The sequence below is a fragment of the Poecilia reticulata genome, chromosome 4, assembly GCF_904066995.2.
Source record: "Poecilia reticulata chromosome 4, P_reticulata-male-v2, whole genome shotgun sequence".
Lineage (NCBI taxonomy): Eukaryota > Metazoa > Chordata > Actinopteri > Cyprinodontiformes > Poeciliidae > Poecilia > Poecilia reticulata.
Genome location: NC_088833.1, coordinates 13,235,731 through 13,262,256, shown reverse-complemented (window position 1 = coordinate 13,262,256; position 26,526 = coordinate 13,235,731). Strand labels below are relative to the sequence as shown.

Here is a 26,526-nt window from a genome sequence, read left to right as displayed (position 1 = left end):
TCAACCTCTTTTCCTAGAAATATGAAGGTAGGGGTGGAGTCATCAGTGCTGATTGCTTCCTCAAAAGCATCCATCCATTTTCTTCCGCTTATCCGGGGTCGGGTCGCGGGGGCAGCAGCTTCAGAAGGGAGGCCCAGACTTCCCTCTCCCCAGCCACTTCTTCCAGCTCCTCCGGAGGAATCCCAAGGCGTTCCCAGGCCAGCCGAGAGACATAGTCCCTCCAGCGTGTCCTGGGTCTTCCCAGGTTATTAAAGTCACGAGACATAAACTACTTGCACACCAAGAGGCTATGTCTCAGAGGCTGTTACAAGAGATGTGCCGGGAAGCTAGCATATATTTGATTCGAAAGATTAACAAATCTTATGGACTAATACAACTGAGATAACTTTGATATCACACACTAGTGTTGAAAGTTGTTCATGATTTTAGACAACTACTACCTGCAGGATTCATCGTTGATTTCCCCCCATAGCACCTTAATAAGGTTGTACATATTTAGAAGTAACATCGTGGCAAAGTTGTGTTTTCTCAGAGCCTTGGCTTGCTGTACTTTAGATGTTCCAGTGTAGACCTACAGGCCAAAACATGCAATCTAATTAAATCAGTCACTTTAATCTGCTCTTCGCCTTGTTCCTGTGATAAAGTGGGAAAAAAATCTTAGAGTTCATCTATTCAATGCTGGAAATAGCCACAGAGCGACAGCAAGTACAGAAAATTGGATGGAGGTCTCCTAAAACAAGGTTCTTAACTCTTTTGCGCCATCTCCTGGTTAATATAATTAGCCGCTTGTAGCAGAAAGTACTTAAAAGCTCCTTTTGCAATGAATTTCTGCATAAATGAATCCTGATGGTCAGCATGAGGGGTCAGAAAGCTCATCTAAAATCTAATCTTACTTTTCTTAACCACTTTTATTGTAAGTTTAAGACCCAAGCAAAAAAAAAAAAAAAAAAGGGAAGGATAAGAAGCTAGAAACCACAAATCTTTCTAATTTAAATGGTAGTTGTGGATTTAAGCCAAAAATAGAAAAGCATTAAAACCCATGAAATCAGAAGCTTAAACTTTTCCATTTTAGTCCAAAATGCATGGAAATTATGTGCTTGTCTTAAAGTCACAACACCAAACTTTTTTTTTTAAATGTACAAATCCTTAACTACAATTATAAATTAGTTTTATTATAACCTTGCATGTTTAACATATTAAGTGCATAAAAAAGGATGTCATTTTAAGACAAAATTGTGGCCCAAGTTTACCTTTAACTAGACATTTTTGGTGGAAACAGAAAATTTAGTTCTGATACTTGTCCAGTCCTGTGAAGTATTTGCATTAACTTCCACACAGACTATGGAGAAACCCATCTACGTAAACCTTTGGACATTTAAGATTTTATGAACAATCATGTTTTTTTTTATAGGATCCTCCCCCTAAATTTGTTGATTAGCATTTGAAGAGGCATCTGAACCAAACCTTTTCTGAACTAACATCAACTGTAAAGGTATTTCATGACTGCCCAGTTGTACAACCATTAAATTTAAGTCAGACTGCAGATTTAATTTTGACGACATTAAAAAGACTGCCCTATGAGGTTTTATTTCAAGTGAAAATCTTGAGATGGAGAAAAAAATTAATCAATACATGTTTTGTTACACAGTGGCCTTGCATCCGCAACCTACTTATCCCCATCAAAGAACCGTGACAGATACTCAGCAAACCATGAAAATACAAATCATTTCACAGTAAAACTTAACTAATGAAAACTAAAACAAAATAAAAACGGATACAAGTGTAAATTCTTTTTTACAAAAAGGTAAAATGAAAACATACAAACTGTTTAAATTTACACAATATATCTGACAAAACAAGCTTTTTGTTACACAAACTTGCTTTTCAGATATTTCATATTACTCCTTCTGAAAAACCTTAGGAGGAAAAGAGGTGCAGGTCTGCATTTGGGACATTCAGTTCTCACATGTAGCACATAAGCTGAAAAGGTCTGAAGTACCATTCTGGCACAGGAGGGTAGAGTAGGTGAGGGAGGTCTAGAAAGGGCTTAAAATGCCCCTTTACAGTTAAATATAACTATGACGTTTTCTGGAATGTCCAAAGGCTCTGAAAACCGATGAAGCCAGAGTCCATTGAAAAACATAAAAAATAGACCAAAGATTTAGTCATCAAACTTGATTTTCTTCCCCTGGGGTTTTGCTCCAAATCCGCCGCCTCCTCTTCCACCTAAAATGAGGAGAGAGCAAACATTTTACCACCAAGCATCATTAAAATGAAACCTCATCAAGCAGATAAATTCAAGATCCAAGTATGAAGTCAACATGACCACTTTGTAATCTCTCCTTGGTAAATGTTCCTAAAGATTACCTCCAAAGCCTCCACGTCCACCGCGTCCACCCCTTCCTCCTCCTCCTCTGCCGCCACCACGACCGCCGAACCCACCAAACCCACCGAACCCACCACGGCCTCCACGGAAACCTCCTCGTCCTCCGCCGCCGCCGCCACCTCTGCCTCCACGGAAGCCACCATCACCCTTTGGCTTGGCGTAGTCCAGAGTCACTTTGCTGCCGTCTATTTCACCATCCTCCATGGCCTCCTTTGCTGCCTTGCAATCACTCTCATTATCAAAGTCCACGAAACCAAAACTGTTGAGAGAGTCCTTGGGTTACTGATAAAATCGTCACAAAACCATAGACTATGAAACTTGCTCAACTTTAGGGTTCACAGTTTTTTAATAAACAAGGAGGAAACCCAACATTCAAATTCAATAACTTGAGCTACATTTTAAAAGCTGTGAGGAACCATTTCAACTCATTTTAAATTTCAATCAGAGAAAATGGAACTGTCTCACAACAGACATGGACAACTTCCACCTAGAAAGCCGTCTGTTTAACTGTGATTTCAATCTGCTTCTCATGCGAATCCTTACACTGTCACTATTAGACAGACAGGTGCTCACGAGAAGCATCCAGTAGCCGTGGGGAGCGTCTTTCTATTAAACGTACCCTTTTGATGCGCCGGTGTCTCTGTCTGTAACTATTCTGGCTGCCACAGACCCTTCAAAGGAATCCTTAAGAGACTGATCTGTTGTGTCTTCGGAAAGACCCTTGACAAAAAGAGTTTTTGTTGGACCTTGGAGAAGAAGGGGGGAAAAAAGTAGTGTTAATTAGTTTGTCCTTAAAATCAACAGTTCTAAGAAACTTAAGCCCACTCTATAAGACCAGATCAGGACTTGACTATCTTAGAATCTTCAAGAAATTTCAGGAGATCAAGTTTTCATCATATCTGGCCAGGCCAATTGTGAGAGAGGAAAAAGAAAAGTTAAGACAAATCTAAAAATGAAGTGTAGATATGTACCCGAGTTTCCTCGACCTCCATCTCTTCCACCGCTGCTCTGGCTGAACTCCAGTCGGACGGAGCGACCTTCTATTTCTGTGTGGTTGAGGTTTTCCAAAGCTTCCTTGGCCTCCTCTGCGTTTTCAAATTCTATAAAAGCAAAGCTAAAAACAAAAAAACAAACCGTAGTAAGATAAATTTGCCACAAGTGTGAAAGAAAAATAAACAAAAAGTGCTTGACAACTACAATAACTATCCATGTTGAAAATTACAAAAGCATTGACTTGTAGCACAGTAGACATTGTCAATACCCATATAAAAATAGGACAAAGCCAGTTCTGACTGTGCATTGCCTCTGCTTCTCGTGCGAATCCATGCATAATCATAGATCAGATTAACAGGAGCTCATGAGAAGGTGTGCTCAAATTATTATTGTAGAAAAGCTCTTTAAGCATGGAGGTTTGGTAAAAGTTGTCACAGCAATGCTTACCCTTTAGGCCGTCCGTCTCTTTGAGGAATCCTTACAGAGACGGCTTTCTCAAAAGTGGATTGCAGCACTTCCTCTGTGGCACTGAAGGAGAGATTATTCACCACCAATGTTTTGCTGGCAGCGCCACCTGCTGCAATGACAAGAGCAAAGTGGTCAGACGAATACAGTTGAGAACATTTCCCTTTACATTGTTGAATATGAATATTTTGCAAATTGCAAACCAGCTGCACCATTAAATAAGATGGACACATTTAATCTGGCATGATTTTTTTTTAAAGCTTACCAGATGCCCTTCCTCCTTTTTGGCTCTTGTCTCCAACATAGTCAACAATGATGGATCTCCCCTGCAGCTCAGCTCCCTGCGCTTCCTCCAGCATCTTCTCTGCTTCAGCCTCAGTTTTGAACTCAATGTAGGCAATGCTGTGAAAAGAAAAGAAAATTACTTTGCAGACCAGATATGTGGTGATAATATTGCTTCACAATGTACACCTTAAATGTATAAAATACAATAAACCAATTAAATCTTTGTTTCCAAGATTTTTGGCCAGTCACATTTTAGAACTCAAGATACTTACATAAATAAAAAAAAAACCACACAACATTATAGTTATAATAACTATGAAAAACTATGGCTTACCCTCTGTTTGAACCAGTTTGGCCTTGTGGTAACCGAACGTCAACCGCACTTTCAAACACCTCTTTCAGGTCATCGATTGTTGCAGAGTAAGGAAGGTTTTTTACAAACAGTGTCCGAGCATCTCTCTCTGAAAAACATGTATTATTAGAAACGGGGTAAAAAAAAAACAGCCCAAAAAAGTAATATAGCTACCAAACCCACATAATAAAGGTTATTATAAGTAGGTAGTATTACCTTTCTTGCCCTCTTGTGAGTTCTCTTTGCTGCGAGCTTTATCCAGCTTCACCTCCTGACCCATGAATTTCTTGCCGTTGAGCTCCAGCGCTTTGTTGAGATCGTCCTCATTTGCAAAGTCTACATAGCCAAATCTCCTATCAAGGTAAAAGACGCATATCACTTTTAACACTGTCCAAAACAAGAGAATGTCTTCCATTTAATAAATTCTCTTTGCCAAAACATTCAGGCCACAAAACTGAAATCTTCAATGTGCCCAAGTTTAAAATGTGCAAGATTTAATCTGACACAATATACTGCCAGCTCATTCCACAAAAAGCACAAATCTTTAATGTACACAGCAGTCAATGACTCAAAATAGCTGCTTACTTTGACATTCCAAGGCGAACATCAGTGGCCTCAATGTCGTTTTTTGAGAAGAACTTTCTCAGCCCATCTTTGATCTCTTCAAAATCTTTGTTGCAGTTCAAATTTCCAACAAATAAACTGAGCCCTAAATAAAAGTAACAAGTTTCATTATTTTATGTGAAGTGGCATTCAATGTAGAAATTTTGTTCACATTTTCAATAAAATCCTCCTTACCTTCACCATCTGACTTTACTTTCTTAGCAGGTGGTGTCTCTTTCTTGCCTTCCGCTTTTCTCTTTGCAGGTTTCACTGAGGCTTCTGTGGAGGAAAGAAAGAATTTTAAACTTGATGGCACAAAAATAAATATTTCAAAAAAAAAGAAAAAGGAAACTGGAGGCAAATCTTGAGCCCACAGAACCAAATACAAGTTTTATTCCTCAGCAGGGAGGAAAATATGTATTCTTAAACTCACCATCTTCTTCCTCATCATCTTCATCGTCATCATCTTCATCGTCATCATCTTCATCGTCATCATCATCATCCTCCTCCTCTTCTGACTCCTCCTTTGCTTTGACCATGCCAGCTTTCTTTGCCTTTGTGGCTGCAGGAGCTGGAGTGGTATCCATCTCTTCCTCAGAGTCTGCAGAATGTAAACATTATTAAGTCTCATTTCATTGTGAAAAAAACAACAACAAAAAAAACAAGACCAAACGCAATTAACCTGCATCAGATATATGAAAAGGTGACATCATACATGATCAGTATTAAGTCCCTTGTAATCATCACAACACTGTAGTAATGTACAGATTTTATATTAAAGCAAACCTGGTCTTACCATCTTCCTCGTCATCTTCCTCAGATGACTCTTGAGCGGGCTGTCCTTTAGCTGCTGGTTTTGCTGATTGCTTGGCTGCTTGGGTCTTCTTGGGTGGTGGGGCCTCTTCTTCTGAGTCGTCATCTTCCTCATCATCATCATCATCATCAGAGGACTCTTTAGCAGCAGCCTTGATTGGTGCCTTTGCTGCAGGCTTAGCAGGAGCACCCTTTTTAGGGGGCGGAGCCTCCTCCTCAGAATCCTCTTCATCAGAAGACTCCTTTGCAGGTTTAGTCTTCACTGCAGGCTTGGCAGGACCCTTGGCAGGCTTTGCAGCTGCCTTGGCTGCTTTCTTGGGAGGTGGCGCCTCTTCTTCAGACTCATCTGTTCAGAAAATAATCTAGGTGTTAATATTAATTGTAGCTGTACAAGGTAAAGATTCTAAGATGCAAATGTAAACAGTGTCACAGCGATTGAGGATAGAACCGGCAGACAATTAAATACGCACCGGTACCGAAGACATAGCGCTGCCTTTGCTTTTCCTCCGTACATACCACACATGAGTACTGAACAAACCCATGCATGCCAAGAAATGGAGGGTGTAGGGACAATGCACAAAAAAGTTACATTTGCTTTAACTCCACTACCACATACCGTCATCGTCTTCATCTGACTCCTCGGCTTTGGCTGCGGCTGCCTTAGCTGTCGTTTTTGCCTTTGCGGGTGCAGTTTTTGCAGGCGCCTTTTTTGGTGGTGGCGCCTCTTCCTCGGATGACTCTTCTGTAGATTGCCAATTTGAACAAGCTTTGTTAAACACTGAATAAATTACACAAACACTTTAATTGTAAGATTAAGCAGCCACCGTGCAAGTGTGTCCGAAAACGGCTACAAATCCTGTTTTCAAAGATGTTCAAAACGATTCCATCAACTGATTTTAAAACAATAGGGGTGATTAAGACGATGCTAAAATTTTGAGATTTTTTTCCAAGTAAATTTCATAGTATTGTGAAAGTGTAACAAAATGATTCTTAGCCTCAACTTCAATAACTGAGTTTGTGTATTTTAAATATGTCAACACTAAAACTCGAGGCAAAATGCTATTTTAGCTGATAGGTAACAGACATAAAAAAAATTATGCTATTTTTGTACTTTAGGCTTTTCAGTGTTGCGACTACCTATTGAGTGAAAAAAAATAAAATACTGAGATGTTCAAAGCAATACCTGAATCGTCGTCTTCATCACTTTCAGCCTTCTTAGCAGTCACACCATTCTTGACAGCTTTTGAAGTTTTTGCTGGAGGTGCTTTCTTTGTAACCTTAGCTGGAGGAGCCTAATGGCAAAATAGAAACATGTCAAAATTATTTCACTGCAATAAATTAAAAATGTAACAGAAAAAAAGAAAAAGAAAACCGAAATCATAGTGGAAAGTACCTCTTCCTCTTCGCTGTCCTCCTCGCTAGAGTCCTCTTCTTCCTCTACCTGTTTAGGTGGGGGGGCTTTTTTCTTTTGAGCTTGATTTGCTGCCTGAAAATGAAAGAATAGCACATTTTGATGAATAATTAAAAAAATTACTTAAAGTACTGCCATACATTTGTCTTAGTAAAAAAATCTACTTTAAATACATATACAAGTACCTTATTCACAATGGAAAACTGTATGTACAGCATTTCAGATTATCAAATAAAAATATAAACTGGTGCCCAAAAATTATGTTAAATAAACCATTATAATGTTTATTATATTAAATAAAACAACCAAGCGTCATGTTATCCGCGTTGGAACGCTGTAATACACACTCGGTTTTGGTTGCTCGCCTCGTGTGTCACTCAGCGTACACCCACCCACGTGGGACTCATGAGGCAGGCCAGCTAACATATGGGCTAAGCTTAAATCAAATAGGTTAATAGATTTTTACGAGCAATAAATTACACAAAAAACAAAGCTACTACACGCAATCTCTAGAAAAGCAAATATAAATTTTATTTAATTTGCAAGCTTTTGGGGGGGGGAAAAATGCCGCTGAAAACGCGACCAAAGCTATGGCTAGCTTGAGCTAGCATAGCGCATGCTTCCAAGTATACAGGTAAAACAAAAAAAGTTCAATATTGGTCTCAATTTACGGCTTAGTTGTTGAAATTAACCTTTATCGAAGGCTAAAAGATACTGCGCAAGCAGAAACGCGTGAGTACCATGTTGGAAAGCTGGCTACAGTTAGCAGGCCACATCCACGGCTAGGCCACATCCACGGCCATTTCGACCGAGGATCAACGTTATTTAAGGAAAAAATAAACCGAACACTAGCAGTTAGGCGACTTGCAAAAAGTTCTTCATAACCCATTGATTCACTTTAGCACATAAGCCCATGTTTCTATTGTGAATTAGTGAGTAATTTTCTTAAAAACGCAACAACTTTAGCGTAAAGGCCTCGTGCGTAAACACAGCTTAATCTACCACAAGCGCGCGCCCATACAACGTAATCTAAAAAGATTTAAAAAAAACACTTTATCTTACCTTTGCTAACTTCACCATGATTACTGCTGTTGTGTGTTTCAATGAAACACTGGAATCTCGATGTGTAAAGACGGATAACTAAACTGCTAGTACATGCACGTGGTTGTGTCTGCTCGACGGAACATTGGACTGGAAAAAGACAGATAGGTCGCAGCCGCCGCTTCTCTCCTGCTCTACCCTATGACGCCGACCCGCCCACATACCTGCATCAACCAATCACAAGCTGTGATTGGTTGATGCAATCACAGCATCAACCAATCTGTGATTGGTTGATGCTGGAATCGTGCGTGGGCCTTGCGTATGACGTACAATTTACTCAAACGCAGAGAGAATTGAAATCTTTTGCACGATCCAAAGTTTTTCTTTGTGTAACATCAAAATTATCGCGTTACGTTGTGAATATGTCCAAAATACACACTTTCAAATATTGTCAGAGTTCTACTGATGGTGTAACAGTGCTAAAGTTTTAAAATCCAGTTTGCTAAACTACACAAAACGTCGTTTAAACCTATGCAGCTGTTTTAACCACGTGGATTTAACCATCTGCTATGGGCCGTCATTACACGTGGTGTACGCCTACTGTGGAGAAAACACTGATCTCATTCTTCAAGTTGTATTTCGTTTTTTGAAACGTTTATATTATCTTTAATTCAGTTTAAAAATCTGAGCTTTGTTAAGGGACAAAACATATTAAAAAGTTGAAGAACAGCATCAAAGGTAATCAAGCGTCTGCCTAACTATCATCGCCAGCGGCCATGAGTCAAATGTCTACATTAGGTTTTTTTTTCCTGTTACTTTTCTTTTATGCTAATACCGGCAAATATTATTAGCATAAAATAATATAAGTATTTTTATGACAAAGACTTTAAAACAGGTATAAAAAAACTGATTTCGCTACACAGTGTCTTACATTTGTCAAAAATATTAAAATAATACTATGATTAATTAAAATATGATTTGCCTTTGAGGTATTTTAAAATATTATTTCAGAATTTGGAATTTCCCTCCATCTTAATGTGAATTAGCCAACTGAAATCAAATTATCAATGTTCTTTATAAACAAATTTGTTTGGTTGCTATACCTTATGGCTGATACTATTTTTGTTGCAGAAATATTTAAAAATACCTTCATGTGATACATGAAGGTATTTTTTATGTACCTGTATAGACAGGTATACAACCTGTATAGACAGGTTGTATACCTGTCTATACAACCTAGACAGGTACACAAAACAAAACTTAAAGTATTGGCTCAACTGGTCCACTATTTTATTAACTTGTCCTAATGGAATGACAACTGCAGATTGAGGGTCGTCTGTGACAGTTTGCAGCTGTCTACGTTAAGCACACCCATCCTGTACATTAAAGGTGGTGATAGTTGTAATTCGAAACTTTAGAGTTGGACAAAGTTTCTATGTAAGACTGAAACCATGAACATTTAGCCAGAACTATTATGAAATGGATTAGACCAAAGTATACATGTTAGAATGAACCAGATAAAGTCCAGTCCTAAAACACACTGAGAGCCTGTGGTAAGATATCCATCCAAATTGACTGAGTAGTCTCTAAATGTGCAAATCTGCAGCACCACATCTTTTTTGTCTAGATATTTGTTGGTTAAGATGTTTTAAAAACCACTGCCTTTTGCTCTGTCTGTTAGTCTGTATAAAATAAAACACATTCAGGTTTGCTTAAGTAAAATGACTCAATGTTAACTTTTGGTAGGTGTAGGGGCAACTTTATTCCTGGAATTTCACAGAGTATTCAGAAAGATTTTTAATTATAAAGCTAATCCTGTTTCAAAAGGCCGTGCTTGTTTTCAATGACTCCAAAAAGTCTGTAGTCCTCCAGAGTAATTACAGCGTCGTCATGACCTAGATTAGCTCCTTGTATTTAGTGCTGTTGGCGGTGGAAGCAATCTGTGTGATACAAAGTAACTTTTATTTTGTTGAATCACAGGAGACGTTCACAGCACATCGGAGTAATTAACACTGAACACCACACAGAGGCAGCATTGCATTTTACATCTTTCACTCAAACTAATCTCTGAGAGTCATAGCTAAGGATGTGCTTTTCTTTTTCTTTTGTAACTTTTGTATTAAAGATTAACAAATATACTGGCTATTGTAAAAACGCTGATCCAAACTCATTTGGGTTTTTTCATTATCTTTGCCGCTTTCTGTGCCGGTAAACCATATGCAAGTTTTCCGACATCAGAGACATTGAGAAACCATCTCAGTGTATAAAGACGTCATTCCAATGCTACAGAGACACATTAACGGAACCAAACCTCACTAGAGCTCCTAAGATAAATCTAGAGGGCATACAAGACTGCGGCCTCTTTTCAAAGCACTTCCCCTTACACTTGTGTTGCTCTGGTGGATTAAATCAAGTGAACCCAACAAATGAAGGCATTAGTGAGAAAAATAGATGCACCCCAAAGGCTTCTATGCGTCTTCCTTCTTTATCGCAGACAGACGCATTATTTCTGGGCAGCCACCCAAATTACTCATAGGGAGATTTAAATTTGGAAAATCATGTTACTGTTTCTCTATATTGTCAGTGACGTTTTCCATTGACAGCACCATCGCTAATGGAGCTAAGTTCTAAGATTCTTGATTGCCTGAATCACATTCTAGCAACAGCATCAAATTTGCTGCAGATATTCATTCAGCCCAAGACGACAAAGACAATTAATTGTGACGACAAAAAGAGAAGAGTTGTACCCACAGGTAATAAATTCTATATTGGAGTTTATTGTGGTATCTAGAGTTAATTCATTTGCCTCTTGTGTGGAAAAAAAACATGTTCTCACACTATATCCAAATTGCACATTTCTTGCAATGTTTCTCATTTGAGAATATTTTAGGAATCTGAGAAAAACACTTTACACTTTCTGTTAAATGGTATTTACCTTTTCTAGGTTATATGCATACAAATATATGACATGATTTAACTGTGTAACATTTTGCTTGACATTATATAGTCCTGATAAAAGCGTGTAGTTTTTATATTGAAGATGGGTCTCACTTTTTTTTTTTTTGGTTCGTCACTATTCTATTCTCTAGCTCCCTCTAGTGGAGGTGACATGATAGAACACAATATCATAGACGACCAAAGAGCCTCTTTAATAGGTACACATTGCAAGTACAAAGTACGACCCTCTTCTGCCTTGACAGCTGCTGATTCTTTTGTGATATAAAATCCAAACAAGGTATTGGGAAAATTCCTCAAAGATTTTGGTTTATATTGACACAATAGTATCACGCAGTTGCAGCAGACCTGTTGGCTGAACATCTGTGATGTCTGAATCTCCTGTTCCACCGCATCACAAAGGTGTCAGATTAAGGTCTGATGACTGTGGAGGCCATTGGAATACAGTGAACTCATGTTTATGTTATTTGAGCTTTGTGACATGGTGAACTTTATGCCACCATGTTCATGTTTACGAGCAATAAATTACAGAAAAAACAAAGCTACTACACACAATCTCTAGAACAGAGTAAGCTCTGTTCTTCAATAACAATCTTCATAATACCTAGTTACCTAAAGACATTGAGTTGGTGTCATATGATTGTCTTATTTGTTTTATGACTTGACTAGCAAATGTGTACCTATTAAAGTGACTAGTGAGTGCATTTTTTTGTGGTATAATGAAAGCATTTTCTTAAGAAAAAAATAGGTTCACTACAAAATACAATTATAATACAGTCTGAAACATTTAATCGTGGTTTCAGAGTTATAATTTTGTTAATTATAATTGGTCAACAATAATGTTCAGGTCAGAACCTTTTGGAAATAATTTATTCAATTTCTTTTACAAAAAATGACTTCCAGTAACATCTAAATCTGATCATCTCACAAGACTGAAACTACCCTTCTCAAAGACTTATACTGCAGCTAATTTATTTTCACATTTTTCCCATAAACACTTTCATAAACTTGATTTTATATCTTTCCATGTTATTTTATTTCTTTGATTATTTGCTTCTTTGAACATTGCACTTATTTGGTAAATTTTGAATACCTCGTGGAAATGTTTTTTTTGCTCCCTCTTCCCCTCCTTCTTTCCACTTCTACCTTGGAATTTTTTAAAAAAATTTTGGGACAAATGCCACAAAAATAGAGACATTAATTATTATTACCACCACTATATAACTTGACGTTGCAGCAGTAAAGATTTGGTTTGGATCCAAGTTCCAAACATTGCAGCAATAAAAACCTAGAAACTTAGTGCTTCATCTTTTCTACCCAATAAATCTACCGATGCCAAATATATTCCCCTAAATATCCCTAAAAGTTAATGATAAGCTGAGTAAAAAGGCAGGGTGGAGTATTCTTTAGTAGGAATAAAGATTTGGGATCACACTAGTTGTCGTTTTATTCATGCTGCTAAATGATATTGCTAATGTTATGTTTTTTTTCTGAGGTTGCAATCTTCTAGTTATGACAGTCAGCATAAATAGATTTTTTTTTCTCTGGGGTATCTGTGATGGGCAAAATTTGCTTCAAGAATAGTTTAAATGTGTGTTTTTTTCTGAGGGTTCAGATGAATTTGTTTTTTACAAAACATGTGAGAAAGATAAAGGGACATCCAATAGTTGAGTCCTGTTGATCCAGGTCACGATTCTGAAGGTAGTTTAGCAGTTTTTGTAGCTAAAGGTAAAAAAATGTACCATACATGTTAAAAGATTGTGATAATACATCACAATCTTGCAGGCTGAATGCAAGAAAAGATGAACCAAAAATGTTGAAAGAAGCAAAAATGTTTTAGTGTAGAATGCATAACACGAGAGTCCAAATGGTTCTTGAAAATTCTGGAATAGTAAGGAATGTAATGTTATCTTTTTCCAATTTTGAGAAAGATAAAAGTGAGCATGGGTTAAAATCGACCTTTGGCCTTTATTACTTATTCCATTACGATAAAGCATAAGAGTGTGAATTTGTGAAAAGTTAGTGAGTTTTACATCTATTTAGCTAACATACTTTGGTCAATAGTACACTTGCCTTTTGTTCAATAACGGCTAGGCACCAACACCCTCTCAACACTGAAAGAATTTCGCAAGTATAGAAAATGCATGGGTGGATGGACAAAAACTAACTTGTCTAATTATTATAAAACATGAGTTAAGATAGGTACCAAAAAAGGAGGAAAATAGCCCTTAAATACACTACAGAAACTAACTTTAGGATTGTCTTGTTTAATACTTAGTTAAACACTGATAGCAAAAAAAATAATTGTAAAATGTTTCCTACTTGTTGTTCAACTTATTGATGTTCTTTACTAAATGTCTAATTGTTCTTTCACAACATTAGTGAGACACAAGACGCCCAGAAAGGATGGCATGTGCACATGGAAGTTCATTTTTATCATATTTTTTTCTTAAAACATTCACAACTAGATAAGACAAAAGTAAAAGGAAACAAAACAGAATTGACCTGCAGTTTGCATCCATTTTCAAAAATGTTACATAAATAACACTCAGACTTATAAATATCTCTTTTATAAACATATAAATATTTTAAACATAAATACATTAACGCAGGAGTGAATGAAGTACTTGAATGTACAGCAGCAGCAGCAGCAGCAACAATGTACAGCTCTTGCGGTTTTTAGTTTTTACACCATTGTCCACAAAGTCATAGTATGCATCTCTGTATTTGTAGACCATTTTGTATGGCATACATTGATGAATATATACCTGCATATTTACTATTTATATATTCATATTTATTTATATAAAGTGATGAGGCTTCTGCAGCATTGTCTTCTCAGTCTTTACCCAATGCTGGCTGTGGGCTCGTTCGTACCGAAAATCGTATCAGTTGGTCATTTTTCGCTCAGGTGGCAACACAGTCAGCCTATGTTGTCCAAACCCATCGTCCAAAGACCTAGAAAAGGAAGAGAAACAGGAGAGAAAATCTTATAAGCACTGTCAGAGACTGGTTCGTCAACACGTTATCATTTATCCTGTAATTTTAAGTGGCTATTCATCAGCTGCTCATCATCCTGGGGATTTCCAAACATGCTTGTTGGTTTTAATCTCCATAAAAAATATTACTCTGGTCTCTTGAACTGGGAATGCATTACAAACTTTCACATTTCTGGGTGTTAACCAGTGACCAACACTTCCAAGTTAGTCATAAACTCTCACGTCCCCACACTGAATCTCACTGTTTCACCACAACCACAAAAAGGCCCAAGCCCTCAGGACTAATTGTGTGTCACCTTAGCTTCCACATTACTACATTCACAAACACAGACCCTTCCCTGCTTTTGGTCAAAACACTTGGGTTTGGAGAAAATGGCTTTCCCAGAAAGAATCTGACCACTGCAGGGTGCTTCGTTTACAAGACAGTGCATGGATGTGTACGCGCTCGTCCACATTGCCACTTCCTTCCTCCATCCCTCCTTGTCGTCTCCACTTCCTAAACATGATGTATGCCACTGTTTTTCCAAATGAAACAGATGGGATCGTTCACGATTATGAGTAGAAACACAAGAGTGGACTTCCTAAACACCCACAGGATTGCACCCTATATGTCACTCTAATTTAAGGGAGTTTTTCGCCAAACAGTTTGCATCCTTGAAGAAAGTATCGCAGTGGTTGAACATTTATTATTTTATTAACTTGATGCATTATCTTTTTTGGATCCTTTGGGGCTTAAAATCTTCCTATGTTCCAGGTGGTTTAATAACAAGGATTTAATCACACAGTTACGACACAATAACACACTTGAGAGTGACTCCTGACATGCAACGAATATCTGAATTAAACTGGAATTCATTGCAAAATGTCATCATGTCTATTTGTTCTAGACTCTGTTATTGCATAAGATCAGAACATACTGCCTCATGAACCATATGAATTCAGACATCATGTATTGTCCTGACACACACACACACACACACATATATATATATATATATATATATATATATATATATATATATATAAGACGTCCTATCTCCCACGTAAGAAAACGGAAAACTTCTAATATGTCTTTCCTCAGTGTTCTTTCTGAGTTAATGGAAGTGTCCTAAAACACTAACTCAACATTAAACATGTTATCGTTTTCTTGTCTTTTTGTCGTCTATTTGGACATTTATTAAAAACTATTCCTTATTTATATCACTTTTTTTCTTCTTTTTTCTTTTTTTTTTTTTTTTCCAAGCACAGATTTTCCTCGTTGTTTCTATCTGGGAGGTTACTCCGGTTACCATCTAAGTGTAAAAAGCAGGGCTGCCCCATGAACTCACCGCCTCTTCGCAGCTCCGAACCCTAGCAGCCCATCCCGCTGATGGTCCCTATCCTGTCCATCTTGTGTCCGAAACAGCCACTCCGTGACGTGGAGCCCGCCTTCTTGTTTCCCGACTTGTGCCTCCTCGCTGCGGGCTGGTCGTTGAGGAGACGTGCCCACATCCCTCTGGCCCGGGTGTCCATGCGTAAATCTCGCAGTAACCTCATCCGAGAGCGCACTGCATCTATCCTCCGCTCCCTCTCATCTGACTCCAGGATCTCCGCTAGTTCCTCACCCAGCAAACTTCGGAGGGACTGTGAGATGAACAAGATAGATGAGCAGTGCATCCCTCCCGCAAATGTTTTTTCTTTTTTTTTTTTTCCAAACCTCTTATAACTCAAACAACAAGAATATATACTGCTTGTTCGGGCAGAGGTTACATATTTTTACACCATTTGAGGTAAGCCTCAACACAGTATATTCAAATAGACGGCGAGCATTAGAGGGAATATTTCAACATTTTATACCCTTCAGGCGTAACGGCTTCAAATTCCACCCCAAAAGAGAATACTGCAGTTATTGAATCACAGCTAGTCTATAAATCTCCCCTGTCGCATATAAGTGCTACTTTAATTTTTATTAAGTGACACTGCGTTCTAATAAAAACTACCAGACTGGGAAGCAGGTGCATATGAACGGTATTTAGTCTGGACTTTGGTATCCGCTTCACCCTGGTTATTTATTTATTTGTTAATGACGGATATATGACTGCATAACTTATTTAGTTAGGGCAGTCTTTTGCCACTATTACAATTTGATTTTACGCACACAACAGATTCCAACAGATACACTTTCAAGTCGGGAATAAGTGTAAAAGGAACCATCGGTACCCGCTGATGACTAAATTGTGAAATACCATTTAACACCTCTTTAAATTGCTATCTTATAAACAAAATGGTGACAAATCATGTTACAGAATAAAATTTTATTTTAGTACAACAAAAAGAAACTGCTTTAACGCAAAAAGCTTGGGCAAGTTTTAACCTATTAACAAAGAGAAAACAATGCTTTTTCAGAATGGCAAACGTGAACTAAATTAATATCTGTTTTTGTTGTTGTTGGGGTTTTTTTTGCACTCAAATCAAAAAGCTACTGTTCATGCATAAACGCAACACCAAGCATCACTTGAGCTACAACCGGCTTACCTTCTGTTGCGCTTGAGTTAAAGGTTTTGCTCCCATCTTTTCTGAAAGCAGGCTGACCAAAAGTCCACAAGCAACCAAGTAGGACAAGTTCATTTTGTCAAGTCTAACAGGGATTCCTCTCCTCCTCTTCTTCTTCTTCTTCTTCTTCTTTAGAAAGATGGACGGTCGGTTCAGTCAGTCAGCCACTGAACAGGATTGAACGCGTCCTTTGCCCCAACGCTTCTGAACTGCTGTTCTAATTCTGCGCATCAGTCCTCGGCTCTTTATAGCCAGCCCTCAATGATGTCACGACAACCTGCGTAATGGTCCTCCTTCATGCCAATTCTTTGTTTTCGCTACCTGCCTCCGAGCACGTCATGTCAGGGTTTTAATTAAATGATACAATGTTCTGGTCATCGAGGCTTTACAGGAAATGATATATCGTCTATCTCCTGTCAAAAATTCCCCTACTTCTAACTTTTGAGCCCCTAGCCGAAATAAGATTACAGACGTCCTGGTGAAGGACCCACAAAAATGCAACAATGATAAAACGTTCCAAGCAACCAACATGACTTTACACAGGCACAAAGAATAAAACGCTAAATTTTCCTCTAGAATTTAAGTGTCAAGTCTTTTTCAGTGACTTTACTAGATACATTTAAAGAATTGTGCACTAAAGGCAAATCATTGGAGCAAATGTAAACATCTTGGATAAGGAAAATACAAAGTTGTATACATTCCACAAAGAAATAAAGGACAAAGTACAAACAAAAAACTGTTACAACACACAAAGCATGTCTACATAAAGAAGAGTAGGCTAATGACATCACCATGGAAGGCATCTGTTTCAATATACTTGAGGGAGAGTTACATTAAAAGAAGGTTTAGACTAAACAGCAGATAATCGCAGAAGTGATTTTCAGGTTTTCTTGCTCAGAAAGTCAAAGACATACTTTTTTGTCACCTCTACCAGGGCTCTTTAGAAAATAACCAGATAACACACAAAAATAAATTTATTTTCCAGTCTTATGTTTATTTATATGATTAAGACAGACAATTAGGAGAGATTCTCATCAAGTGTCTTTCCTAATTGTTTCGGCTTACAGTGTGGCAGCTAAAAGATGTCCTTATCAATGTTGTGATAAGAATTGTGATAGAGTTGTTAATGCAGCGTTGTTTAGATTTTCTGTACCTCACAGGCCCAGAGATTAAAAGTTAAGAGTTTTGCTATAAAACCATCTGATGTGCTATTAAGAAATTCACTGGAGAATATTTTAAAGGCAAGATGATAAATACCGCCATCACTTCACCCCACCATCTAAAGCAGATGGTGGGGTGAAGCGATGGCGGTATTTAGATCTCAATCACATTTTAATGGCAGCATGAAGGACACTGAATCCATATTGTGGATGTTTGTCTGAAATATTGTATTCATAAAAATCAAATAAAAACATGAATGGTTAAAGCAGAGACTTTGAAGTTAGATTGTTTTACAGTGGTAGCACAGGAGTACATCTTTAAAGAGCCAATATCAGTCTTTTGAATAGATATGCTTGTAAATTTAACATCCTAATGAAATCAAAATGTTAGAGATGGAATTCGTACATTATAAACACATCATGGTAATGTTTTATTTGAGGGGTGGGGCTGTGAGTTTGACAGCTAAGGAATGAAAAAAAAAAAAATCTAAATGTTGCCACTTCAATTTATTTGAGTGTGTATTAATGAAGCTGTGCAGGTACAAAGTGACAAGAGAAACGAGAGTGTCAGGCAGCAACCGGTTTGGAACACACAGTGGCAGCATTTGCTGTGTTGACAGGGGAAAGTTCTATGTTTGGTGGGTAAGTATCAATGAATGAAACTTGGTAAAAACTGAGCAGATCAAACAAAAAAAAAATCCAAGTAAAGCAGAGAAATTGCTGAACATTTGTGTGCAGTCATTTTAAGTGTGTTTATGCATCTGCTGGAACTAAATAAAAAGATCATAAAACATATTGTTCTCTGTTTAATCTCCCTCAAAAGTTTGTTATACAACCTAAATTAAATAGCTATGATTGTTTCAAATTAAACTCAATTATTAGCAATGGCTCTCCAATGATTTTGCTGTGAATAACTAATGAATAAACTAGAACAGCAATTAGCACTAAAATCAGAATTACTTTAATTATACTCATCCAGTGTTAACAACTGATTTGATTTGTTTAGGGTTCAGGGTTGTTTTCCTGATTATATTACACAATGAGTAGAATGCTTTTGGTCCATCATTATTAATACATACACTCGGGAAAAATAACATTCAGCATTTAATCATTCATAAATACTGCGAAAAAGAAGTTAACATAAAAGCTCTGCATCAAATGGTTCTATAGAAAATTTCAGTTAGACTTCTCACAAAAAGTAAATACACATCAAAGTCAAAAAGGTCAGTGGTTTGAGTTTCTAAATGTAGAATGGGAGGCAGGTCTTATAGCTATCAGGTTGCTCTGCTGTGGAACCAGCTCCCAGTTTTAGTCAATGAGGAAGACACTAGTCTACTTTTAGGGCTAGATTTAAAACTTTCATTATTTATGACACTCAATTATACTAGCTTAGTTTATTCTGGGGTATCTCAGTAGATGTACTGATATGTTGAAATGTGAAGCAGTAATTTGCTGAGTGGCTGTTAATGGAAAGACTGTTATGCTGCCATCTACTGTGTCTTCTGAGTACTGCAGTTGTACTGTTCCTTTCTGAAGAGAAGAGAAAGAACACGCTGAAACGCCTGTTAAGGTCCAAGTGCGTCGCTAAAAAAGTTCTGTTAGAAACGTTTTTAAGTCAAACAAACGGAATTGCGGGATTCACAACGAATGACAAGATGAATATCGACAAGCTGAAAGGACCAGAGACCTACTGCTCGTAGAACGGGGAGGGATATGCTAATTCTGGATGCTAACGCACGAACTCGGGCAGAATTCTAGAAACAGGGATACGAGCATTTTCCATATTAGTGCTGAATGTGAGTACTCTCCAATAAATTGTATTTAATAACAAGCTACCAAACTCCAGTACTAAATTGTTTCACTGATAATGGACTCATTGGACAATGAGTCCATTGGACAATGGACACTCAATGGACAATGAGTGTCAATGGACACTCATTGTCCAATGAGTGTGGACATATAGTTGCAAGACTGAGATCAGATAATAGTGGGGAGTACATTTCAAGTGAGTTTTAAACAATATCTGAAGGCTCCAGGTATCTACCATGAGATGTCAGTACATCATACACCTCAGCAAAATTGAGTTGCAGGAAGAAAAAACAGGACGAAGCAGCGAGACGCATATTGTCACATGCTAAGCTACCAAAGATGTACTGGGCTGAAGCAGTAGCAACAGCAGCCTACATACAAAACAGATTGCCAACATCTGTTCTGAAGCAAGAGACACCCTACCAACAATGCGCTGGCAAAAAACCCTGACGTGAGTCATGTTAGTGTTTGGTTGTGTTGCTTAAGCACATGTCCCAGACGCTGAAAAACGAAAATTAGACAAGAAAGCTGTGAAGTTCAGGTTAATACAGACAATGCTAAAGGTTATTGTCTGTTCTATGAAGAAAAGAGAAGATTTCTGATTCCAAAAATGTTGTCTTTAATGAATCAGACTTTGACTGGAAACATGAGGTGGACATTTCCTGTCCAGAGAAAGAGGTGACTACCATCTCAGAAGAAAAGGAAACAACTGAGGGTGACGTCATTGTCTATGAAACTCTTAAAAGAGGAAGCAGAATTAGAAGAGCTCCAAAGAGATATGGATATGACGAGTTTGCAGAAATGGTGACTGTTGATTATTGTTCTAATGTTGGTACTGTGACAGAACCAATTACACTGAAAGAAGCATTAAAGAGTCCAAGTGTAAAAGAATGGGAAGAAGGAACAGTTTCTAGTGACTGCTAGAAAATTAAACCTGGGATCTCATTGCACTTGTATCTCATTGAGAAGGAGATACAAGTGCAGACTTGCTGCCAAAGGTTACTCACAACTGTATGGTGCTCGTGTGGTTGAAACGTTTTCACCTGTGGCAAGTTTTAGCTCAATACGTATACTGTACTTTGCCATCCAGAATAACCGACAACACTGCATTTGTAAATGGACACCTGGAAAAAAGAAATATACATGGAACGACCTGAGGGACACATCAAACCAGGTCAGTAGCATTTTGTGTGCAAGCTAAAAAAGAAATCAATGGACTAAAGCAGTCTCCTCATTGTTGGAACAAAGAGTTAACAAAATTCATGACAAATCTTGGATTTAAACAGAGCACCTCAGATCTCTGGGTGTTTGTGAGAGAAGAGCACATTCCCGGAAGAGCAAGGTGAATCCAGCAACTAGGAAACTACAATATCTCACAAGCCGAGGAAAGCCGCTTATCGGATGGTGAAGAAATGCCAGGTAAGCTTTGAGCCTTCACGTTTATCACGTCTTTGAGGGAATCAGCTCTCCACGTCTTTGAGGGAATCAGTTCTCCGGAATGGCATATGGCTAACCCAACAGTTCAGTAGGGACATGAGAGAGGAACTGGAAGCCTCAGTTCATTTTTCCCAAACCATATCCAAAATGTAGGTCCATTGAAGTTTTAATGTCCAAAAGTGCTTAATGAACATAAACTGTTGAGGCACTATAACAGCATAAGTACACAAATGAAGCAAAAATAAGAAAGTAAAGAAAGCAAGTCAGATGGCATGCCAGGCACACTGGTGCCATCTTGACTGAAGTATTGGTTTGACGTTACTGGATTCTCATACATCTGAATGACAAATTGATGCTTTTGTTCATATTTGCAGCAAGTACAAGTTCAACTTGGTCCGCATAATTCTCTTTGAAACGTACTTGCTATGCAACAAATATATTAGGTTCACATTTAGTCCAAAAATGGTCTCAAGTCTTTATTCTTTTTTCTTAAAGTGAAGGGACAAATGGCGGAAGAAGGAGAATCTTCACTAACGAGCTCCAGAACAAAATGAAGCTTCCTCGTCTTCACTAACGTAAAGGTAAAATACCGGTAGTGAAAATGCTCACTCTGTTGGTGGAGCCACTTCATATCTAGCAAATTCATTTTTGACCTCTATTTTCATCAGCTTCTGTTCATAATTTTGTTTTTTCCATCCAAACATTTTTTCTTGATTACTAATTAGTTTATTTAAAATTTTAACAAGTGTGTGACACATTCTTCCTTAATGCCACAGCTTCTGTGTCACAGGTTTGTGATTTGTAATTACACAATTTTCCCAATGACATCACACAGCTTGCCGGCGAGTACTGATGCTTTTGCCTGTTATTCATCATTCTTCATCTGTCTCAGCTAAAATAAATACTCTTATGTGCTAACTTACAGTTAGTGATTTTTAGCTGTCATGTGGTTGAATTTAAATTAGGTTTGCTAACTTACTTTAATTGTGCATTAATGCAAGCTTACAGAAGGACAAGACCCTTCAATGAGTGTGTATGGGAGAGTTCAGTGTCTTGGTTTCTCCTTTGGTGTTTGTGTTAGTAAAGCTACAAGCCTGTTATGGCCCTATAAATAACAGTTTTACTGCATGTGGAATTTTAATGCCTTTTACAAAACTGCTCTGACGGATTTCACATCTGCCATAACATGCTTGAACCTAATGGAAAAGGATGGATACAGTTAAAGCCAGATTTTTTCAAATGCCATGTAAGGGACACAATCTTTTTTACTCCTTGCTGTCTGACATTAAATCAGATGAAAATAGCTCTTTCAAAATAATACAAAATAGCTTTTTAAGTGACTTTTAAGTAGTGGCTTTTTAAGCTTCAGATAGGTAAATTCATAAGCTTTGGGTTAAATAAAGGCACACCTGTGGAGTGTTTAAGGACTTTAAAAAAAGTTGTATTGTTGACAGAAATAGAGAAAGAAATTTCTAAATATTTCTTAGTGAGATTCTTTAAATGATCTATGCTACTTATTTTTACATCTCAATAAGTGAACTTAATTTTCAAGTCAGTAACATGCCACCAACAAATAAAGTGTGCATGCCAAAAACTAATGCTGGCGTAACATAACAGCATGTGAGGTGAGTTATCCAAAATTGATGGAAACTTTCATAATATTGTTTCACTGTTCATGTTAGAAGAATGAAATAACCACAAGTGGAATACAGTCATATGAACAATATAGTTTTATTGTTTCTTCCAAAGCATGCGCTAGTGTCTTTATTGTAATTCCATAACCAAAACATACTAATGAGCTTTGAGGAGACAGAGAGATGACGAATGAAGAAAAAGCTGAACGATGAAGTGGAAAAAGCATAGTCACTTCAAAGCACATAGGACGAGAAAAGGATCAGTTTTAATTGTTAGTTATGTGTTCCCCCTTATTTCTGCTTAAAAATAATTCCAAACATTCCACAGGACAAATGTTACAATTTTAATTTGAAAAGTATTCCGATCTTTTAGTTGGTAAATGTGGGTTTGCACATATTTAATTGTGTGCCCAAAATATCATACACACACGAAAAAAACAAACTCTAGTAAGAAAAGATTTCAGTGCCTACATGAATAAAAATAAAAGAGGCTCTGGGGTCATAACCTGTTGTTACAGAGATTCATTTGTTATCTGAACTATGAGAATTGTTTAGTTATTTGTTTAGAGGATTTATGTTATAGCAGAAATAACTGGAAATGTGCATGGACAAGGCACAGATGTCACCAATGTTTGGACAGGTAATTTGTCTGAAGAATTCTAATACTCCCGATGACATCATTTAGTTAACAACAAAACATTCATGTTTGAATTGAGTAAAAATACTGAAAACCACTTAAATGAAAAAATGTGATGTCAGACAAACAACTGAGCACAAGATTTGTATAGATGACTTTGAAACACATTTATAAAAGGAGCAGCGAAAAATAAAGTTTTTATGTGTGAATATGCAAGTAGCTATGGGGTTTTATAATTGGGATAAAATTGCATTTGTATCCAGGGTTAAGTTACTTTAAAAATATGAGACTCAAGATCTAAACTCTATTTTATGAATGAAACTAGACTGGCACAAATCCAATAATGAAAATTGATCTGCACACACTGAGATTGTATTTAAATAAACAAAAGAATTGAAATGAGATCATCTTTGCAAGCCTGAAATGAACTCAAAATTTCTTTATCATGTGGCATTGCATCAGGAACTAGATCATTTCTAGGCAACATTTTTTCCGTATTGAAAAAAGGAGAAATCAAAATCTACTCTAAAAGAAAAGTCCATATCTACTTAAGACAAAAAGCCATTTACACTGAATGATAATTTTTGGAAAAGCACATATTGCTATCAGAATGGTAATTTTTGAAGGAAAAGTCTCTCATTTTAGCAAGACAGTGCCAACATTTTTAGCATATCATATAGACATTGCTCTAAACACATGTAAAGGTGTTCAAATTATTTTATTAACTTTTTTTAACGGTCATCTATTTTGGAACCCGAACTGTACTAAAGCCATGAACGTGAAAAATATTCACTTTTAGGAGCAGACAGCTCTGTGTTTACTGTAATACCACACATTTGTGATGACTGGAACAGTTTTGAAGCCACTGTAAGGTTGGCCACTTTTTCAGCCAATGTGGAATAATCCATACTTGGGGTTTGGGTGGCGTACGCTGTGACAAAACCACATGGAAACAGGACTGTGCAGCACAAATATATAACCACATAATAAGCTTGCAAGTAATTTGCTTGTGAATGGCAAGTCCTTAAGCTAATGTCACTGCAAATAAATACTGATGCACTAAAACACTGACGCACTAATGCAATGTTTCCCTGATTAATTTGAGACCCATATTCCCCAGTGTGTGATTTAGGTGCAAATAGTTTGAACAATAGCAGTGAGTCACTTATAATATTGATCATTTATGAGCTCAACAGAACCTTACACTTTGTGTTGCAGTTGTTTCAAAATTGAAAGTGTTGAACAAATCCAGTGATGAAGGGTACATCAAACATGGAAACTCAACCCAGTGATAGGGTATTGAGTTTGCACTAAGCTAAACTTATGCCTCTCCTGCAGAATGGTACAAAATGTTACCGGTGTTAAGCTGTTCTGAGAAGAACGAAACCTACTGAGCTACTGTAAGGAAGGAAGATCTCATAAAAGTGACATGTGGCTGTCTGTGGAGTAAGCCCAAAGAGCAAAGCAATTACTAGACTGCAAGATCTGGAATGGCTGTTTTTAAAGTTTAAAAACAGAATCACTTAACACGGAGGGGTGTAATACAATTACTTGCAACTAAAAAGTCTTTTGAAGTCATTCCTGTCGTAATGTCTGAGGACAAGCTGCATGCATGGACTGACGCAACCAAACATCAGCTGAACTGAAAAAGCAGGGCTGCAGACACTTTATGTGAGGTCACCACTTTGTTCTGCTTAAAGAGCAACAAGGAATGTGTCAGCACAACCACAAAGGCTAGTTGTTTCTTAAAATGCAGCTGCTTAAAATGGTTTAATTTGCAGATAATTGCTAAATAAACTGATTGAAAATGAATGTTATGAATAGTTGTCTTTACCTTACATCGTTGTCGCAGATTGTTCTACCGTTATTTTCAAAGTCAGAATATTTTAGTGTGCATGTCATGATCTTGGATGTTTGGTTTGAGTTTTCTTTGGTTTTGTATTCTGACTATTTGTTTAATTTATGTTCAATCTAAATCTTGGCTCTGCTGTATTCAGCTTAGTTATTCTTGCTTTTACTCTGATCACCGTTTTGCCTTGGTTAATTTTATTTATTTCCTCCTCAGCCCCTATCTTGTTAGTCGCCTTCCCTCAGCCTGCCTGTCTGGTCTCCTCTCTCAGCTGCACCATTTCTCAATCAGCCACCTGCCACTTGTCATCTTCTTCTTCTTCTTGAAATTTATTGGCAGTTGGCAAGAAACGTTAACCACTTATCATCTAATCAAGTCAGTAGTAAAGCTCCTCTTTCTCCTTCAATCACTTCTCGATTTTTACAGTTTTTCTCATGAGATCTGCTCTCCAAGCTGTGTTCAGACGTCTCTCTCTCTCTCTCTCTCTCTCTCTCTCTCTCTCTCTCTCTATATATATATATATATATATATATATATATATATATATATATATATATATATATATATATATATATATGTCCAAAGCAAATCAATGTGTGAGAAATGGAAAAAAAAACAACGTTACTTATGAATAGTATCCATATACAACTTACTGAAATAGCACTTAAATGTGCCATGAGCTAAACTGTGAGTGAGTCGTTTCAAAGCAGAGAGGAACCCTTTTAATGTTAACCTAAAGCTTTGGCTTTAGGTTAACAAGATACAAACATCAGCAGCAGAAGCAAGATGTGCGTTTATTAAAAACTATAGAAATGTCAAGTCAAATATATTTTTAATAAAGTAAGATAGTCCTGCAGAAACTCCTGGTGGGGCAACATATCTAATGATGTCAAGAAAAAAAGATTATTGCAGCATCTGAATTGTCAAGGAGCTGATGCAGAATAAATTTCATGTGTGAATTTGAAGTGCTTCCAAACATATATGCCATAATTTTAATGATCTAATGGAGTGAGATTCTGCTTTAACAAATGCCCTTTCTTAAGTTGCTCTGGTATTGGACATAAAAAAAAGGCTCTATTGGGACAGCCCTTAGAAATTTTACCAGACCTCAGTTAAATGGTTTGTTTGGGTAAGCTTGGCATGTTTACCTAAAACATGCAAGTTT

At 37.3% G+C, this 26,526-nt stretch overlaps 2 protein-coding genes, 1 long non-coding RNA gene and 3 other non-coding genes across 6 annotated transcripts; 1 reads left to right on the top strand and 5 right to left on the bottom strand.

Moving 5' to 3' along the window:
• Positions 1-1,568: 1,568 nt before the first annotated feature.
• ncl (nucleolin) lies at positions 1,569-8,553 on the bottom strand. Its single transcript, XM_081606268.1, has 16 exons — positions 8,371-8,553; positions 7,291-7,383; positions 7,081-7,189; positions 6,514-6,639; positions 5,881-6,243; positions 5,518-5,685; positions 5,280-5,363; positions 5,067-5,190; positions 4,698-4,834; positions 4,464-4,590; positions 4,110-4,246; positions 3,827-3,956; positions 3,358-3,500; positions 3,006-3,132; positions 2,368-2,645; positions 1,569-2,226 (listed from the first exon to the last, which is right to left on the bottom strand). The coding sequence occupies exons 1-16, from the start codon at positions 8,386-8,388 to the stop codon at positions 2,162-2,164; spliced, it is 2,229 nt and encodes a 742-aa protein (XP_081462394.1). The 5' UTR covers positions 8,389-8,553; the 3' UTR covers positions 1,569-2,161.
• LOC145551541 (small nucleolar RNA SNORA75) lies at positions 2,841-2,967 on the bottom strand. The gene has a single exon (XR_014087414.1). It is a non-coding gene; the product is annotated as a small nucleolar RNA SNORA75 (small nucleolar RNA).
• LOC145551540 (small nucleolar RNA SNORA75) lies at positions 3,619-3,753 on the bottom strand. Its single transcript, XR_014087413.1, has one exon. It is a non-coding gene; the product is annotated as a small nucleolar RNA SNORA75 (small nucleolar RNA).
• On the bottom strand, positions 6,319-6,458 carry LOC145551544 (small nucleolar RNA SNORA57). Its single transcript, XR_014087416.1, has one exon. It is a non-coding gene; the product is annotated as a small nucleolar RNA SNORA57 (small nucleolar RNA).
• Positions 8,554-13,713: 5,160 nt separating the features above from the next.
• On the bottom strand, positions 13,714-17,145 carry nppc (natriuretic peptide C). The gene is made up of 3 exons (XM_008406809.3): positions 16,818-17,145; positions 15,632-15,926; positions 13,714-14,262 (listed from the first exon to the last, which is right to left on the bottom strand). Exons 1-2 carry the CDS (start codon positions 16,908-16,910, stop codon positions 15,654-15,656), a joined length of 366 nt encoding a protein of 121 aa, XP_008405031.1. The 5' UTR covers positions 16,911-17,145; the 3' UTR covers positions 13,714-14,262; positions 15,632-15,653.
• Positions 17,146-19,332: 2,187 nt separating this feature from the next.
• Positions 19,333-22,473, top strand: LOC145551429 (uncharacterized). Its single transcript, XR_014087266.1, has 4 exons — positions 19,333-19,791; positions 20,895-20,978; positions 21,091-21,223; positions 21,737-22,473. It is a non-coding gene; the product is annotated as an uncharacterized LOC145551429 (long non-coding RNA).
• Positions 22,474-26,526: the final 4,053 nt, after the last annotated feature.